This window comes from Arachis hypogaea, chromosome 9, assembly GCF_003086295.3.
Source record: "Arachis hypogaea cultivar Tifrunner chromosome 9, arahy.Tifrunner.gnm2.J5K5, whole genome shotgun sequence".
Lineage (NCBI taxonomy): Eukaryota > Viridiplantae > Streptophyta > Magnoliopsida > Fabales > Fabaceae > Arachis > Arachis hypogaea.
The window spans coordinates 107,424,141-107,441,914 of NC_092044.1; the positions used below are offsets into that span (position 1 = coordinate 107,424,141).

The following is a 17,774-nucleotide window of genomic DNA, read 5'->3' on the forward strand; positions in this document are numbered from 1 at the left end:
ATATCAGTGGGACACCTTCTGATCAATTGTTTGTATCTTTCCCAAGCTTCATAGAGGGATTCTCCTTCCTTCTGTCTGAAGGTTTGGACTTCCACTCTAAGCTTACTCAATTTTTGAGGTGGAAAGAACTTTGCCAAGAAGGCATTGACTAGCTTTTCCCAAGAGTCCAGGCTTTCTTTAGGTTGAGAATCCAACCATGTTCTAGCTCTGTCTCTTACAGCAAAAGGGAATAGCATCAGTCTGTAGACCTCAGGGTCAACCCCGTTAGTCTTGACTGTGTCACAGATTTGCAAGAACTCAGCTAAAAACTGATGAGGATTTTCCAATGGAAGTCCATGGAACTTGCAATTCTGTTGCATTAGAGAAACTAATTGAGGCTTAAGCTCAAAGTTGTTTGCTCCAATGGCAGGGATAGAGATGCTTCTCCCATAGAAGTCGGGAGTAGGTGCAGTAAAGTCACCCAGCACCTTCCTTGCATTGTTGGCATTGTTGTTGTTTTCGGCTGCCATTTGTTCTTCTTCCTTGAAGAGTTCGTTCAAGTGCTCTAAAGAGAGTTGTGCTTTGGCTTCTCTTAGCTTTCTCTTCAAGGTCCTTTCAGGTTCAGGATCAGCCTCAACAAGAATGCCTTTGTCTTTGCTCCTGCTCATAAGAAAGAGAATGGAACAAGAAAATGTGGAATCCTCTATGTCACAGTATAGAGATTCCTTTAGGTGTCAGAGGAAAAGAAGAATAGAAGACAGAAGTGGAAAATTCGAACTTAACAAAGGAGATGGAGTTCGAATTTTGCATTAAGGGATAGTGTTAGTCCATAAATAGAAGGATGTGAGAAGGAGGGAAGTCATTTTCGAAAATTAAGTGAAAAATTAAAAAAATATTTTGAAAAACATTACTTAATTTTCGAAAATGAAAAGGGAAAAGAAATCAAATGATTTTTGAAAAAGATTTTGAAATTAGAAATCAGAAACATTTGATTGAAAACTATTTTGAAAAAGATGTGGTTAAGAAGATATGATTGGTTTTAAAAAGATGTGATTGAGAAGATATGATTTGAAAAACATTTTAAAAAGATTTGATTTGAAAATTAAAAACTTGACTTAACAAGAAAAGATATGATTCAAACATTAAACCTTTCTCAACAGAAAAGGCAACATACTTGAAATGTTGAATCAAATCATTAATTGATAGTAAGTTTCTTTGAAAAAGGAAAGAAGTTAATTTTGAGAAAGATTTGATTGAAAAATTGATTTGAAAAAGATTTGATTTGGAAGAAATTTTGAAAACTTAGAAAAAAATTGATTTGAAAACAAAATCTTCCCCCTTTAGCCATCCTGGCGTTAAACGCCCAGAATGGTATCCATTCTGGCGTTTAACGCCCAAAATGCTACCCTTTTGGGCGTTAAACGCCCAACCAGGTACCCTGGCTGGCGTTTAAACGCCAGTCTGTCCTTCTTCACTGGGCGTTTTGAACGCCCAGCTTTTTCTGTGCAATTCCTCTGCTGTATGTTCCGAATCTTCAATTCTCTGTATTATTGACTTGAAAAGACACAAATTAAAAATATTTTTGGATTTTTAATAATAAGGACAAACCAAAATGCAACAAGAATCAAATGACAATGCATGCAAGACACCAAACTTAGCAGTTTGTATACTACTGACACTAACAAAATGAAAATGCATATGAGACACACAAAACAATCAAGTCAATAGAATTTCAAAGATCAGAGCAAGTAAATCATCAAGAACATCTTGAAGATCACTTAGACACATGAATGAATGCAATTGACACCAAACTTATGATGAGACACTAGACTCAAACAAGAAATATTTTTGGATTTTAGAATTTTGTAAAATTTTTTTGTGTTTTTCGAAAATTAAGTGGAAAAAGATATCAAAATTCTTAATGAGAATTCCAGGAATCAGTGCAATGTTAGTCTAAGACTCCGGTCCAGGAATTAGACATGGCTTCACAGCCAACCAAGCTTTCAAAGAAAGCTTCGGTCCAAAACACTAGACATGGCCAGAGGCCAGCCAAGCCTTAGCAGATCATTGCTCCAAAAGCAAGATTGATAAAAAATCAACAAGCTCTTGTGGTGATAAGTTGAAACCTCGGTCCAATGAGATTAGACATGGCTTCTCAGCCAGCCAGATTTCAACAAATCATCATGAAACTCTAGAATTCATCTTCAAGAATTTCGAAAAAAAATAAATACCTAATCTAAGCAACAAGATGAACCGTCAGTTGTCCAGCCTGAACAATCCCTGGCAATAACACCAAAAACTTGATGTTGCTGCCGGATCTTGGCACTGATGTTACCAAAAGCTTGCTCAAAACTAGAACAATCCCCGGCAACGGCGCCAAAAACTTGACATGCGGCGAAATTGTGAACATTACTTTTTCACAACTCTCATAATCCCCGGTAATGGCTCCAAACACGTGGTGGCTCAATACCATGGCATTACACAACTTCGCACAACTAACCAGCAAGTGCACTGGGTCATCCAAGTAATAAACCTTACGCGAGTAAGGGTCGATCCCACGGAGATTGTTAGTATTGAAGCAAGCTATGGTCATCTTGTAAATCTTAGTCAGGCAAATTCAAATGGATATAGTGATGAACGAAAATAACACAAAGGTAAAGATAGAGATACTTATGTAATTCATTGGTAGGAACTTCAGATAAGCGTATGAAGACGCCTTCCCTTCCGTCTCTCTGCTTTCCTACTGCCTTCATCCAATTCTTCTTACTCCTTTCCATGGCAAGCTCGTGTAGGGTTTCACTGTTGTCAGCAGCTACCTCCCATCCTCGCAGTGAAAACTAATGCTCATACACTCTGTCACAGTGCGGCTAATCACCGGTTTGGTTCCCTCCCCTACCGGAATAAAATCACTCTTTTGCGTCTGTCACTAATGCCCAGTAGGTTACAGGTTTGAAGCACGTCACAGTCATTCAATCATTGAATCCTACTCAGAATACCACAGACAAGGTTTAGACCTTCCGGATTCTCTTGAATGCCGCCATCAGGTCCTGTCTATACCACGAAGACTCTGATCTCACGGAATGGTTGGCTCGTTTGTCAGGCGAGCGCTCGGTTGTCAGGCGATCAACCATGCATCGTGCAATCAGGAATCCAAGAGATATTCACCAAGCCTCAAATGCTTGTAGAACAAGAGTGGTTGTCAGTCACTTTGTTCATGAGTGAGAATGGTGATGGGCGTCAATCATCACCTTCATCAGATTGAAGAACAAGTGATATCTTGGATAAAGAACAAGCGGAATTGAATGGAAGAACAATAGTAATTGCATTAATACTCGAGGTACAGCAGAGCTCCACACCTTAATCTATGGTGTGTAGAAGCTCCACCGTTGAAAATACATAAGCATAAGGTCTAGGCATGGCCGAATGGCCAGCCTCCCAATGATCTAAGATAGCATAAAAATGAAGATAGCTACCAAAGTCCTCTTAAGATCTAAAGTGATCAAAAGATCTCTATACAATAGCAAAAGGTCCTACTTATAAGAACTAGTAGCCTAAGGTGTACAGAAATGAGTAAATGACATAAAAATCCTCTTCCGGGCCCACTTGGTGTGTGCTTGGGCTGAGCAATGAAGCAAATTTCGTGCAGAGACTCTTCTTGGAGTTAAACGCCAGCTTTAGTGCCAGTTTGGGCGTTTAACTCCCATTTGGGTGCCAGTTCCAGCGTTTAACGCTGGGATTTCTTGAGGTGACTTTGAACGCCGGTTTGGGCCATCAAATCTTGGGCAAAGTATGGACTATCATATATTGCTGGAAAGCCCAGGATGTCTACTTTCCAACGCCGTTGAGAGCGCGCCAATTGGGCTTCTGTAGCTCCAGAAAATCCACTTCGAGTGCAGGGAGGTCAGAATCCAACAGCATCTGCAGTCCTTTTTGGTCTCTGAATCAGATTTTTGCTCAGGTCCCTCAATTTCAGCCAGAAAATACCTGAAATCACAGAAAAACACACAAACTCATAGTAAAGTCCAGAAAATAGAATTTTAACTAAAAACTAATAAAAATATACTAAAAACTAACTATATCATACCAAAAACATACTAAAAACAATGCCAAAAAGTATACAAATTATCCGCTCATCAATGATTTTTAGTTCTTCGAATATTAGGGGGTTGGCGGGGGTTGGTAAACTGAGTATGGGTAAGAATTTTCGGAGAAAATTTAAAGTGCATATGCTAGGCCTGATAGAGACAAAGAAAAAGGTCGTGATAAATTTTGATATAGCGCAACTGTGGGGTAATGGCACAGTTAAATGGGAGTTTATTGGATCGGTTGGTGCTGCGGGTGGTTTGTTATTAATGTGGGACGATATGGTGTTCCGGATGAACAACTACTATAAAGGGGCTCGGTGGATATGCTTGGAAGGCGTGGTGCTAAAAACTAACTTTTCCTGTGCTTTCTGCCTAGTTTATGGGACACATGAAAGGGCGGAAAAGCTCATCACGTGGGAAGAGCTGAGCTTCCTATCTGGGTTATGCCAAGTACTGTTTTTCTATATGGGGGATTTTAACGAGATAACTCATGTGGAAGAGAGAAAGGGTGCTACCTCTTTAACGGTGTCCGGAGCAGAGTTTAAATCGTGGATCTAGGATATAGAGTTAGTGGACTTGGCAATCACTGATTGCTTGTTCACCTGGTTCAGAGGGCAATCATGTAGCTGCATTGATAGGGGACTGGTTAGTGTAGAGTGGCTAGAAGAGTTTCCTGATACAAGGTTGAGAGGGGACCTAAAGGGTTATCAGACCATTGCCCAATGATTATGGATGTCACACGGATTAGAGGAGGACCAAAACCTTTTCGGAGCTTGGACTCATGGTTTACTCATGATGGAAATGGTGAAGGAGGAGTGGAGAAACTTGGGGGAGGGACAGTTCATTGATAAGCTAAAGGCTCTGACGACTCCGCTGAGTAGATGGCATAGAACTAACTTTGGGGATATGGACCGAAGGATTACACAGTTTGAGGATGAAATCAAGAAAGTAGATGACATGGTAAGTACTGGCACGGCTGATGGGACTGTTGAAGCGAGAAGGAGGGCGCTGGTAAGCCTCTGTAGAAAATGGTATATCAGAAAGGAGCTTCATTGGAAGCAGATGTCAAGATCGCGGCAAGCAAAAGAGATGGATAAAAATACCCGCTACTTCCACAATCTAGCCTCAGCGCGAAGAAGATCCAATCGGATTGATTCCTTAATGGTTAATGAGAGGGTGATAAGGAACCAAGCAAGGATCAAGACTGCTATACGAGACTTCTATAAGGGGTTGTACCACCAGGAGACGTCGCCAGTTATTGGGTTCAGGGATGGGCTTGTAAAGCAGATCAATGATAAAGAGGCAATGGAGCTAGAGATGTTGCCAACTACTGAAGAAATAAAGGAGGCTGTGTGGGATTGTGAGTCAACAAAGGCGCCAGGTAGTGATGGGTATAACATGAATTTCATAAAGAAGTACTGGGATGAATTAGGAAAGGAGTTCACTGATGCGGTGCTAGGGTTCTTCCAATCGGCAAAACTACCAAGTGATTCGAATGTTACGTGGGTGGCGCTGGCGCCGAAGTTTACTGGAGCCAGAGAAATAAAGGACCTTAGGCCGATTAGCATGGTGGGGTGTGTCTATAAGGTCATCTCCAAGGTGTTGGTTAGGAGAATGTGAAAGGTAATGCCGGGGCTGGTAGGAGAGACTCAAAGCGCTTTCGTGAAGGGCAGGAAAATACATGATAGAGCTCTGATCGCCTGTAAAACGGTGCACTGGATAAAATCACGGAAAAAGAGCGCCGCGATAATAAAGCTGAACTTCAAAAAGGCTTATGATAGAGTCAAGTGGGACTTTGTGGATATAGTCTTGCAGAAGATGAGATTTGGCCAGAGGTGGAGAGGATGGATAAAGGAGTGTGTCACCTCTGTATCTATGTCACTGCTTGTCAATGGATCACCTTCGAAGCCGTTCAAAATGGAGCGGGGCCTGCGGCAAGGGGACCCACTGTCTCCATTCCTGTTTGTTTTAGTCGTGGATGTTCTGCATCGGATGATTGGAGAGGCGATAAGGAATGGCTGTATAACCCCGTTACTGCTTGGTAGAATAGTATTGAGTTGTCTCACTTGCAGTTTGCGGATGATACTATTCTCTTCTGTCCGCCTGATGAGGAGACTATCAGGAATTATCAGCGACTACTCAGATGCTTTGAGCTGATGTTGGGTTTGACCATTAATTTTGAGAAGTCCAACTTGATTCCGGCCAGCTGTGAAAGGATGTGGGTCCAGAGAATGTGTCGGTTATTGGGTTGTAAGGAGGCTTCATTACCAGTCAGATATCTGGACATTTTCCTGGGAGCAAATCCAAGATTGGTGAAGATATGAAAACCGGTGATTGACAAGGTAGAAGACAAACTGAATTTGTGGAAAGCAAAAACTTTTAACAAAGCAGAAAAGCTGGTCTTAATTAAGTCGTTTCTTAGTAGCTTGCCTATTTACTACCTCAGCTTATATAAGATGCCGAAGATAGTGGCAGAGAAGTTGAGCTCCCTGCAACGACGGTTCTTGTGGAGTACTGAGGATGGGAGATACGGGTTACCACTCGTGAAATGGGAAGTAGTTATGGCTCCAAAGAAGGCGGGTGAGTTGGGAGTTGGATATGCAGTGATTCGAAATACCGCATTGCTGTTTAAGTGGTGGTAGAGGTTCTTAAAAGAAGACTGTCCCTTATGGAAGAAAGTGGTGTGCTCTTGCAATAACATGAATCCTGCTATAATAATGGGAGGCCAGCCTATTCCCACAAGAGAAGGTTCTTGGAAGGATATCTGCCAGTTACAAGTTAGTGAGCCGAGGCTGAGAGAAAAGATGACCAGTGGGTTGGCGATGGAGCTAGGGAATGGCAGAACAATCCAATTCTGGGAGGATAGATGGCTACCGGCTGGAGTATTGAAAGATATGTTTCCTAGATTTTTCTCGGTCTCAAGTCTTCATGAATCTGTGATAGCAGACTGTGGCTTTTGGGATGGGTTAGCGTGGATTTGGAGCTTCCAGTGGAGGAGTGAGTTGTTCAAGTGGGAGTTGGACTTAGTAAACCAGCTTCATAAGATCTTACAGTCATTTAAGCTCACAAATGAGAGGGAGGATAGTGTGGTATGGAAATTTGATAAGACAGGTGTCTTTTCAACAAAATTCTTTGTGCAAGTGATGTAGGAGGAAGTCCTACCGGAGGAGGTTACCAGTTATAGATTCACTAGTGCTGTTTGGAAAGGATTCGTCCCCCCGAGGGTTGAACTCCTTTCTTGGTTTGTGTTAGTCGGAAGGGTCAATACGAAAGATCAACTGTGCAGACTATGGGTTATTGACCAGCAGGACAATAGGTGTCTTCTATGTTGTAAGCATGTGGAAACCACGTATCATTTGTTTCTTGGCTGCGAGATCACATAGCAGATGTGGTGTGCTTGGCTAATGGCCTTTCAACAAAGGTGGAGCTTTCCAGGTACATTAAAGGAACATTTTGAAAGTTGGACAAGCTTTACAGGAAGGAAGGTTGATAGGAAGGGGTGGTTCATTGGGTTCTTTACTGTTATCTGGACAATTTGGCTAGAAAGAAATGACAGGCTCTTTCAAAATCAGAGCTCACGAGTGGTGGACATTATTAACAGATCGGTTACGTACTACAAAGAATGGAGTGGTGGTGAGCTCTCCTTGGGTGTTGATTGTCGTGTCACAGTGTCTAGGAGTTGTATGTTATCTTGTTTTATTATTGTTATAGCTTTGCTATTTGCTCCACTCTACTGTGTTGAGCTCCTTTTGATTAAAAAAAACAAGACTTAAAAATACAAAAATAATATAATATTTTCAACCTAACGTGCCAATTTGTCCTGCCACGTTAAAATCTGCAAGTTAACTGAAATATGTTTGGTAACTTGGTAAGTTGATTTTTTTAACGAGTATCATTTCTTAGTCTAACTCGCTATTTTTTAACGAGTTAAATAGGTTAGTCCAACAGAATTAATTCATTTTTATCATCCCTAATAGTCTTGAAGCCTCTCTATATATATAATTTGAGAGAATAACTTTGAATAAGTAGTTGAGAAATATATTAAGTTGTTAATATTCATTATTTTTTTACACACATATTTACACATATCTATTAATATATAATGGTTAACTAGTCAAACAGTAAAACTACACACTATTTAACACTGTTAGATGGTTTTTGAGAGAGTGACAGGTATCTTCCAAACCTTTTCTTTTTTTTGTGTTTCGCTCCTCAAACCTTTTTACCTTGTGAAAGGTAGTTATTAGAGAAAATATTTGTCCAATGGATTGAAGAGAGTTAATTCGGCAGCAATCCCAAAACCAGCATTTAGGAGAAGAAAACGAAAATGCTAGCTTCTAATTGGATGATTATGGTAAATAATGGATTGAGAACTCATTGTCCTTCAGGTAATGAAGCAGAACTCTCTTCTACAGCAATTTGAGCGCGATCTTTTCCTTTCAAATCAGGATTTGAACATCAAATTTTGAGCGGAATTTTTTCATTTGAAATCAGAATTCAAAATGACATCCTAAAACGTCTCTACCACACCGAAGATGCTCTTCAAGATCTTTTCACTTACAATTTTTGTTTCAGTTTAGCTTTTGAGGGATTTATTATTAGCATTATTAATATTCTTTTTGTGAGTTCAGATATGATGGAGATGAGGGCAGAAATTGATACAGTATTTTACAACCCACAAACTAACCGGCAAGTGTACCGGGTCGTACCAAGTAATACCTTACGTGAGTAAGGGTCGATCCCACGAGGATTGATGGATTAAGCAACAATAGTATTTGATAGGCTTAGTTAGACAAGTAGCAAATAATGTTTAGATGTTCAAAAAGCATTAAAGAGTAAAGAAGAGTTTGAAGAGACAGGTAAATAAGTGAATAAATTGGGAATAAAATATGAAGAAGATAGTTAAGGTTTCAGAGTTATCTATTTTTCCGGATTAACTTTTCTTACTAACTAATTTAATTATGTAGGATTAAATTTATGGCAAACTATATGTGACTAGACCCTAATTCCTTAGACCTTTCTAGTCTTCTCTAAAATTCATTAACTGCCAATTCCTTGGTCAATTAATTCCAATTAGAAAGTGAAGTTCAAATTCCAGTTTATATGCCACAAAAATTCTAATTACCCAAAAATAAGAGGATTATATGTCACGTATCCCGTTAAATCCAAATAATTAAAATTTAGGAGAAATTGTTTTCAAGCTGTTGTTCAAGTAAAGAGCTTTTCCAAGTTTTACAAGAACTCAAATAGAAAGAGGGTCATACTTCCGTTCCACCCAAATCCATAAAATAAAGAGCGAAAATAATTCTTAAATTATAAATCCATGCATAAATTAAAATAGAAAAAGCAATAAAATCAATCCCTACAAATAGACAGAGCTCCTAACCTTAACAATGGAGGATTAGTTGCTCATGGAATGCGGAATGTAAATTTGTATAGAATTCCCTAATGGAATCCCCCTAATGGAACCTCCCTCTAATGCCATCTACCTAATAGAAGAAAAGTCTCCCCTTTTTATAACTAATCCTAATTAATTTAAAATCTAATATCTAAAATTAAGATAATATCTTTTCCTAAAGATAAGATTAAAAATCAAATTTGAATTTAAATCAGAATTAACTAACTACTCCGCGTCTTTGTAACGTAGGGGCCACTTGGCTTCACTGGATCCGCGCTTAACTTGGGTGCTAAAATGGGGCCCAGAAATTACCCCCAGCGATTTCTGTATTTTCTGCACGTGGCGCATGTCACGCGTACGCGTCAGTCACGCGTACGTATCGATGGTCTTTTTCGCGAGTCACGCAGACGCGTCGGTCACGTGCACGTGTCGCTGTGCAAATCTTCAAAACACGCGTACGCGTCAGTCACGCGCACGTGTCGCCATGGAAAAGCTCCAAATCACGCGTACGCGTCGCTCCTCGCTGCCATCTTCTTTTGTTCTTGTGCTACAGAAACTCCATCAAATCTAGCCGAATGCTACCTAAAATAAATAAAATTACAAAAGACTCAAAGTAGCATCCATATTGGCTAAAAGATAATTAATTCTTTATTAAACTCAACAAATTAGATGCAAATTCACTAGGAAAAGATAGGAAAGATGCTCACGCATCAGAAATTGCGGCGATGCTGAAGTCGATGTCGTTGCACCGCTGACGGCATTCCTTCATACCCCGTTGGATGTGTAGGAGTTGAAGGCTAACAAGAAAGAATTGCGAGTAGAAAAGTTAAAGGACAAAGAGGAAGTAGAGGACTTAACTCAGGAAATGGCTGAGCTACGATATCGAACTCTCATCCCTAGACCTCAAGCATCATCTCTCCAACTCAAGTAATCGGTACACTCCTATTTTATCGATACCCCATCCTTCATTTCTCTCTATTTTTTTTATAAATTTGGTTCCAATTCTGCTTTTTATGATGTTGGGTACCCTCAAAGTTGGCAACTTTTTTACCTTTTTGCATTTTGCTCATTAACTGTATGTGACGAGCTATTCCTTGTGAGTGTGTGATCATTCATCCTTCACTAAATTCATTAAAGAAGATGAACTTCATGTTGCTGCTAAAACCTGACAGGTTATTTTGTCGGAGAAGTATTTTTATTGTGGTGGTGTTGTGTATTCATTGTGTCACCTTTGCTTATCATTTAGCTGTAATTTAATGATACTTGATTGCTTTATGATCAGTTGACAGAAATGGACCTTTGATGGATGGATGAAAGTGGTCAAGGCCTAATGGAGGGCATGCAGGACTAACATCAGCATTGAAGACATAAAAGATTTAAACAAAACTAGGTATACTCAAAACAAAACTACATTTTATTTTTTAAAAAATATGTTTTCTCAAAACACCTTTCCTTTTGGGTGTTAATCATAAGCCAAAATGGATTGAGCTGAATTTGTCATTTTTCTATGAATGATATGGATTGAGTTCTACTAATGTTTGGAGCAAAATTTATGTAAAATTGAGATTATGTCCAAGAACTAATAGGATTACTACCTTTTAAATTGATGATTATGCTATCATAATTTTTTTTTCAATTAATAATTAAAATTAAGAAGTGCTTTCCCTTTGCCCCAAATTTTAAAATAGGGAGAGAATATTTGTGGATGTTTTAGGGACTGAAACATAATCAAACACAAAAGAGAGAAGATGGGATAGGTAAAGGTGCTGAACAAGTACTACCCACCTCTGTCGCTGCACTTGACCTGAAGCATCACTGGATAAGATGAAATTTTGTTTTTGCTACATGTTTTGCCTTTAGAGCCATATTTTAGTGAATAACAATGTTTATTCCGAATTGTCAAGTCATTGCTAAGATTTTCCTTTTTCCCTTTTAGAGGGTAGCAATATATGTGTGCAACAATCTCATAACTGTATGTGATTAATTAATCCCCTTGCTCATAAGATGTTTGTGTATTTGTCTATGCAAACTTTGGGGAGAAATTAATGCCAATGTTTCATTTTGAATCATTAATTTTCTTTCTTTCTTAGATGCTGAAACAGTGGTGCATACTGGGGGTTGCCATCGCAAGAGTGTGAGGTGAAAAGTGGTTGCTCTTCTAGGTGTTGTTGCTTAGAAATGCAACTGCTCTGACTCTTTCATGAGAGCTAATACCTATTCTGTTGTGTTTGCTACCCATTAAAAGAGAGGCTCAGTGGCGTTGGTGCTGCTGCTGTAGTGTTAAGGCAACAACTCTGTAGCAAGATGGTGACGCCAAAAAGCTAATATTGGGTAAGTACTCTCACTATATTTTTGCAGACCAAGCATTTTTTTCCATACAATTTCATATTTTTTGTTATTGTTTGCTGGCGGATTAAATTTGATTTTCAACATTTGTTACAATTTGCTGAAGTCATAAGAAAAGATTATCTCAATAAAGATTGGTTACATTTTACTGCACTCATCCATGGTACATTAACTTGGATATTCTTTTCAAATATTCTTTTGTATAAACTTTACTAAAAGAGCAATTAAAAGTCTTCATCATAAACATACATATTTTTATTTCTTCTAATATGATGAATCCCGCTTGCTTGGATATTTTGAGTTCTACTATACATGAAAACTAAGCTTCTCCTGTTTATCAAGAGAAACATCTCATTTTAGATCTATAGAAATTTACAAATGATAGTTAATTTATTTCAGATCTTGGAAAGATTCTTCTCCTTTCATAATTTGGTAAAGTTCTTCAATGGGCTGTTGTTGGTGAGCATTTCCTTTTGTAGTACTTCAAGAGATTTTGATAGTTTTTTTTGTTAGCAGAAAATGCTAAAATATCATAGGAGAAAAGTGTTTTTTTGTGTGTTATTTTTTAGTTGGTATTTTCTAAGACTATTCAATTAACATTGAGAAAGTAGTAATTGAAATTGTCCATAATAAACAGTAGTTTTTCCATTATTAGAAAGTTAAACAAGCTTAAGCATTTTTAAAGAATATTATTGAATGAGGTGGCTTATTTAAGGGTGAGGAAGGGAGATAATAGAGGAGAAGGTGGTGAATAAGTACTACTAACTTGATCTGTTGAACTATATATTAGTAATATGAAATGAATTTAATTTCATTGATATCATTTTACATCCATTGAATTTTTCAAACGACATAAAATAAAAATAAAGTCATTGAGTTTGGGGTTTAATTTGAAGTATTTTGGTTATTAATATATTTCCTGTGAGAAGTGTGAATCAAATATGTGAATATCTTTTAGATACTTAATTTGGTTTTGTCCTTAATTTTTAAATACTGAATGGTATCTAATTTGTTTATGATAAATTACATGAGCTATAAATGAATTTTAAGTGAATCAAAAAGTTATTTAACATTTTTTGCATTTTGGTTAACTTAAATAAGCATGTTAAACCATAGAATTTGAAACTTCTTGAGTTTTATGTTTGATCTTAGCAAAGCTTAAGCTCATAAGATATTATGACATAAGTTGCTCCACTACAATGTTACTATTTTATTATGGTGGTTATTATGGTGACAATCTAAAAGTTCTCCAATTTCATGGGAACTAATAAAAGTCTATCTTATAATATTCTTTCTTACAAAAAATAAGACCTCTTTTTTTCTCTCTGTTACTAATGTGAAAATTCTTATTATTTTACATGATTAATAATTGTATTAAACAATATTTACACGATTAATTTCATTAATAGAGTTTTGATTGAGAAGGAAATCTGCAAGCTATTTGTGGTGGTGACTATTATGATAATTTGTTCTCAACTTTTGGTGCTAATGAGTAGCCCGTGATTTTGGATTTGGCGATGCAATTGTAGTGGAAGTAAGTCTATCACTTTTAAGTACTAGGAGAAATGAAAAAATTATGATGTTTTGCTTTTTTTTTTGAATTACTTGCTGCTTCCGAGTTTGTCATTTTATTTTAAGTTTAGGACTAGGTGTAGCAAATCATGAGAAACTATGTAGTTTATTATCTACAGTTTTTTACAAAGCTATATCATTTGACATCATATAATGACTTTAAAAGCTTTGACTCCAATAATATTATGTTTCTGATTCCAAGTTATTCAACTTGCAGTTAAGTGAGTTTGTAATGAATTTTTTTGACAATTTTAGAGCAAGAAGGATTACACAAAAAAAAAAAGAAATATAGAGTAAAGAGGAAAATGTATTTAAAGAAGGTTACTCATGTACAATTTTATATCTAAATTTCATGCTTTTACAGTTTTTATCGTATAAAATTTGTCAGATTATTACATTTCTTCTTATTTTGAATGATTTTCTTTTTCATTACTAGCTTATGTGATTGAATATTTACCTAATTTACTTTTAATTAATCTAAATTAGGAATAAACTTTGTGCAAAGAGATCTGTTGTTATGAATAAATTGTTTATAAATTGGCTACAAGGGACTCTTATAATGTAGCAATGAGATTAAGTAACAATTTAGATCTTCAGAATAGTTTTACATTCAAGTGGGTTTCTGTTATTATTTTCACTGTTTTGTATTGGACAACAATTTCTCTTCAAATACTATTTAATATACTATTATGGATTTATGATTCAGAATATAGTGTATTTACTTTTTTTAAACCTAGAAAAGTAATAGATGGTTGAGGACAATTAGGCACTAGCATAAAGTGGCGACTTTGACTTTTTGTAACTATGATGAATGTAACCCATGTATGTACAAACTAAAAGAACTAGATTCTTTTTATAAATTCATCTTCAATTAATTTCAGGTAAGCAACAAGCCATATAGCTTTTGTTGAGATGTTGATAAATCACGTTAAATGTGAAGGCTATTGTTTCTTTTAGTTGTGAAATTCACATATGATGATGCAAACACCATCGAATATTTATTATTCGAGTAAAATATTATTTTTGTCTCCAGCATTTAGAGTAAAGTCTTATTTGTGTTTCTAACATTTAAATTGTCTTATTTGTATCACTAACGTTTATAAAAATGATTTATTATCCTATCATCAATTATACATCATGAATTATAGTTGGAGTTTTGAGAATCTCTTCTTGAAATTAAAAATTTATAATACAAATATTTTGGATAGAACTGGTAATTCACTCTAAATAATAGTTCATCAAAAGTATCCCTAACTTTTAAAAGTCTCAAGTATAAGCACATGGATTTTTGATTTATCAAACGCAAAACGAGGTGTTTATGCTTTTGAAAAACAGAAGCATATCTTCGAAAAGTTTTACTAAACTAAGCCTAAGTCTATTCAAGATTATACCTTTAAAAATTTCACAAATACAAAATCAAATTATTAAAATAGGTATTACGTTATATTATCATATGTTCAAATTCTTCCTGTGATAACAAATGGATCTAGACAAAATATTATTAATGCATCAGTTGATTCTTTTTATCTATGGCATGAATATAAGTTATTAACTTTAACTCTAAATATGAGATTAAGGTCTTCAATGGAAAATGAAAGCGTCAGAGAATGAAGAGAATATGTATAATACAATGTAGTGCTTACACTACTTGAACTCTTAATTACAAATTTTGATTACTCAATTCATGCAATCGTTGAATTAAGCATGTTTAATTAATACATGATTTAGAATTATTAGTTATATTATTGTGATCATATTTCTAAGCTCAATAAATATATATAACAAACATATCATTATCCAATTTTTATATGTTCTTTTTATATTTTTGTTACTAATTTCATAAACTCAATCACCCACCTGCGCATATGCGCGGGCCTCTTGCTAGTAAATGTATAACGTCTGCACACACATGTTACATACAAATATCATGCACACATAAATTATTATAGAGATAAGTACTGTGATTTGTTTCTAAATTTTAGGGTCAAAATTAAATTCGTCTCTAATGTTATTTTGGATTGAAAATCATTCTCATTGTTTTATTTGATATTAAAATTATCTTTTTGATTTTTTATGGACAAAAATACTCTCTATTACCACCACTTTTATCATTATCACCTCTCTTACTCCCACCAAATACCAATAATCAGATTCAAGAAACTGATATGCGCTCAAGAAGGCATTTTCGTCATGTTAGAGACAAGGGACAGAATGGTAATATTGTCATATTCAAAGATCTGAATACTAGAAGAATTGTGCCATACCAGTCTTGGATATCTAGAAGACTGAAAGTCTGCAAAAATAGTGGTGCTGAAAGGGTAACAATTCATAAGGCCCATTGGGTTAAGGCAGGACAACAAGAAGTCTAATAAAGTTGTTCAAATTCAATGGGAGGTATAATTTTTATTAATTTTCGAATTTTTAGTAATTTATTTTTAATTTGTTTTGCTGATAGAGTTTGTTGGAAGGTTTGAATTACTTCTGATTTGTTTAGTAGTATTTTTAGAGATTTTAAATTTAAATCAAATCTGATCTAATCTAATAAGATCAAATCTGATTTAAATTAGTTATCATATCTTTAGGATTTTAAAATTTAAATCAAATCTGATCTAATCCAATAAGATCAAATCTGATTTAAATTAGTTATCTTATCTTTAGGAAATTTAAATTAAGTTATCATATCTTATCTTTTAGTTAGTTTGTTAGGGGCCTATTTAAACACCTTTGGTGAGACAATTTACATAACTTTGATGAATAAAATTTTTTAAGTGCTTTATGCATGTTTTTTTTAGTGTGATTAAATGAGGTGAGTGATTTGTTTCGCTTGTTGCATAGAGAAAATTGAGTGATTCAATTTTCTTCCCTCTGATCTAGGTTGTCAAGGACAGGTTTCTTGAAGGTCTAGTAGGGAAAATCCTTCTGGTGACCTAGGTTGCTAAGAACAAGTTTCTTAGAGGTCTAGTAGGAAAACCCTTCCTGTGACCTAGGTTGCTAAGAACAAATTTTTTAGAGGTCTAGTAGAAAAACTCAATTTATCTATCCTTTTGTTTTTCTTATCACCAACAATAACACATTATTCAAATTCAAAAATAAAAAAAATCAACACACAACAACAATAAAATCAGAAAATAACAAATTAAAATCAGAATCAGAAGTAGAAGCAGAAACCGAAGCAGAAGCCAAAGCCAAATCGGAAGCAGAAGCAAAAGTAGAAGCATAATCGGCGAGGTACAGCGGTGAGGAGCAGCGGTGAGGATGCGAAGTGGCAGCAAGGTCGGTAGCAGCGACGACAATGGCAGAATGCGACAGCGAGCTCTCTACCTGGCTTGCGTCTCCCCTTTCCGTCGCGAGCTCTCTCTCCCTTTGCTTCTAATTTCCAACGGTGACGATGGCTCTAAGCTTTGCTGGCACCGTCCCCCCTTCCCCTCTCCCCTTTCCCTACCCTCTTCCTTTCTCCCCCTCACGTTCTTTCTTTCTTTTTTTTTTTAAATTTTATATTTTTTATTAGGATTAATTTAGTAATAAAATTAAAAACTTTATTAAAAAGGACGATTTTAAATCCAAAATAACATTGGAGACGAATTTGATTTTGACCCTAAATAAACTTTAGGGATCAAAATAGTACTTATCTGATCATTATATTTTAGACTTCTCTTCAATTTTATATGAAGTGTTGGTTACCAAGCTCACGTAGAGATACATTTCCAGAGCATACTGACACAAATATGCAATGTTCTGAAAACCCAAATTAAGATCTGTCAGTAAATTGCTAAATTATTAAAAAATCTATCTGTCAGGCCGAATTAAAAACCAATCAATTTTTGGATAATTTTTAAATATGGAGAATATGTTGGTGTTTTGAATGAAAATAGACGTTTTTGGTATATTTGGATGTTGGTAAACATGTCAGATGTGTAGCATAAACACGGGAGGGACGTGTTGCTGACGTGGCAATGTGTGATTCGAGGACACCTTCAACACGTGGGGGCGTGTTGATGACGTGTCGAAGTGTGATTGGATGGCAGCTTTAACACGTAGGGAGTGTGTTGCTGACGTGTCACTCTGTGATTCGATGGCGATGCAACACGTGGTGTGCATAGCTATATATGGCCAAGCTCGGTACCATTTTATTGCAAAGAGAAGAGTTGTTTGAGTGTATTTCTGATGTGATGAAGGGTATCACAAACTTGGTATTGTATTGCAACGGTGAGATTATACGGAATGTTCATGAGGGAGTGAGGTTTGTGTGTCAGAAAAAAATCCATTTTTGTTTGTGGTTCTATGCACCATGACTTTCATGGAGCTTCAGAACGGTCTCTGTCAAAGCATGGAGAAAAGTATGTTGAGGAGAGTGAGAAGTATTCTGTACCAAAATTTCGTTATAATTTTTGGTG

At 36.2% G+C, this 17,774-nt stretch overlaps 1 protein-coding gene across 1 annotated transcript; it reads left to right on the top strand.

The window, feature by feature from the left end:
- The first annotated feature begins 6,781 nt into the window (after nt 1-6,781).
- LOC114924460 (uncharacterized) lies at nt 6,782-7,447 on the top strand. Its single transcript, XM_029289051.1, has 2 exons — nt 6,782-7,153; nt 7,214-7,447. The coding sequence occupies exons 1-2, from the start codon at nt 6,782-6,784 to the stop codon at nt 7,445-7,447; spliced, it is 606 nt and encodes a 201-aa protein (XP_029144884.1).
- The last annotated feature ends 10,327 nt before the right edge of the window (nt 7,448-17,774 follow it).

Bases quoted from the DNA above. Each gene is read 5' to 3' on its own strand.
- LOC114924460 (XM_029289051.1), top strand. From the start codon at position 6,782: ATGGGAGGCCAGCCTATTCCCACAAGAGAAGGTTCTTGGAAGGATATC. The intron at 7,154-7,213 runs GTATGGAAATTT...CAAGTGATGTAG, and splicing joins ATGAGAGGGAGGATAGTGTG to GAGGAAGTCCTACCGGAGGA.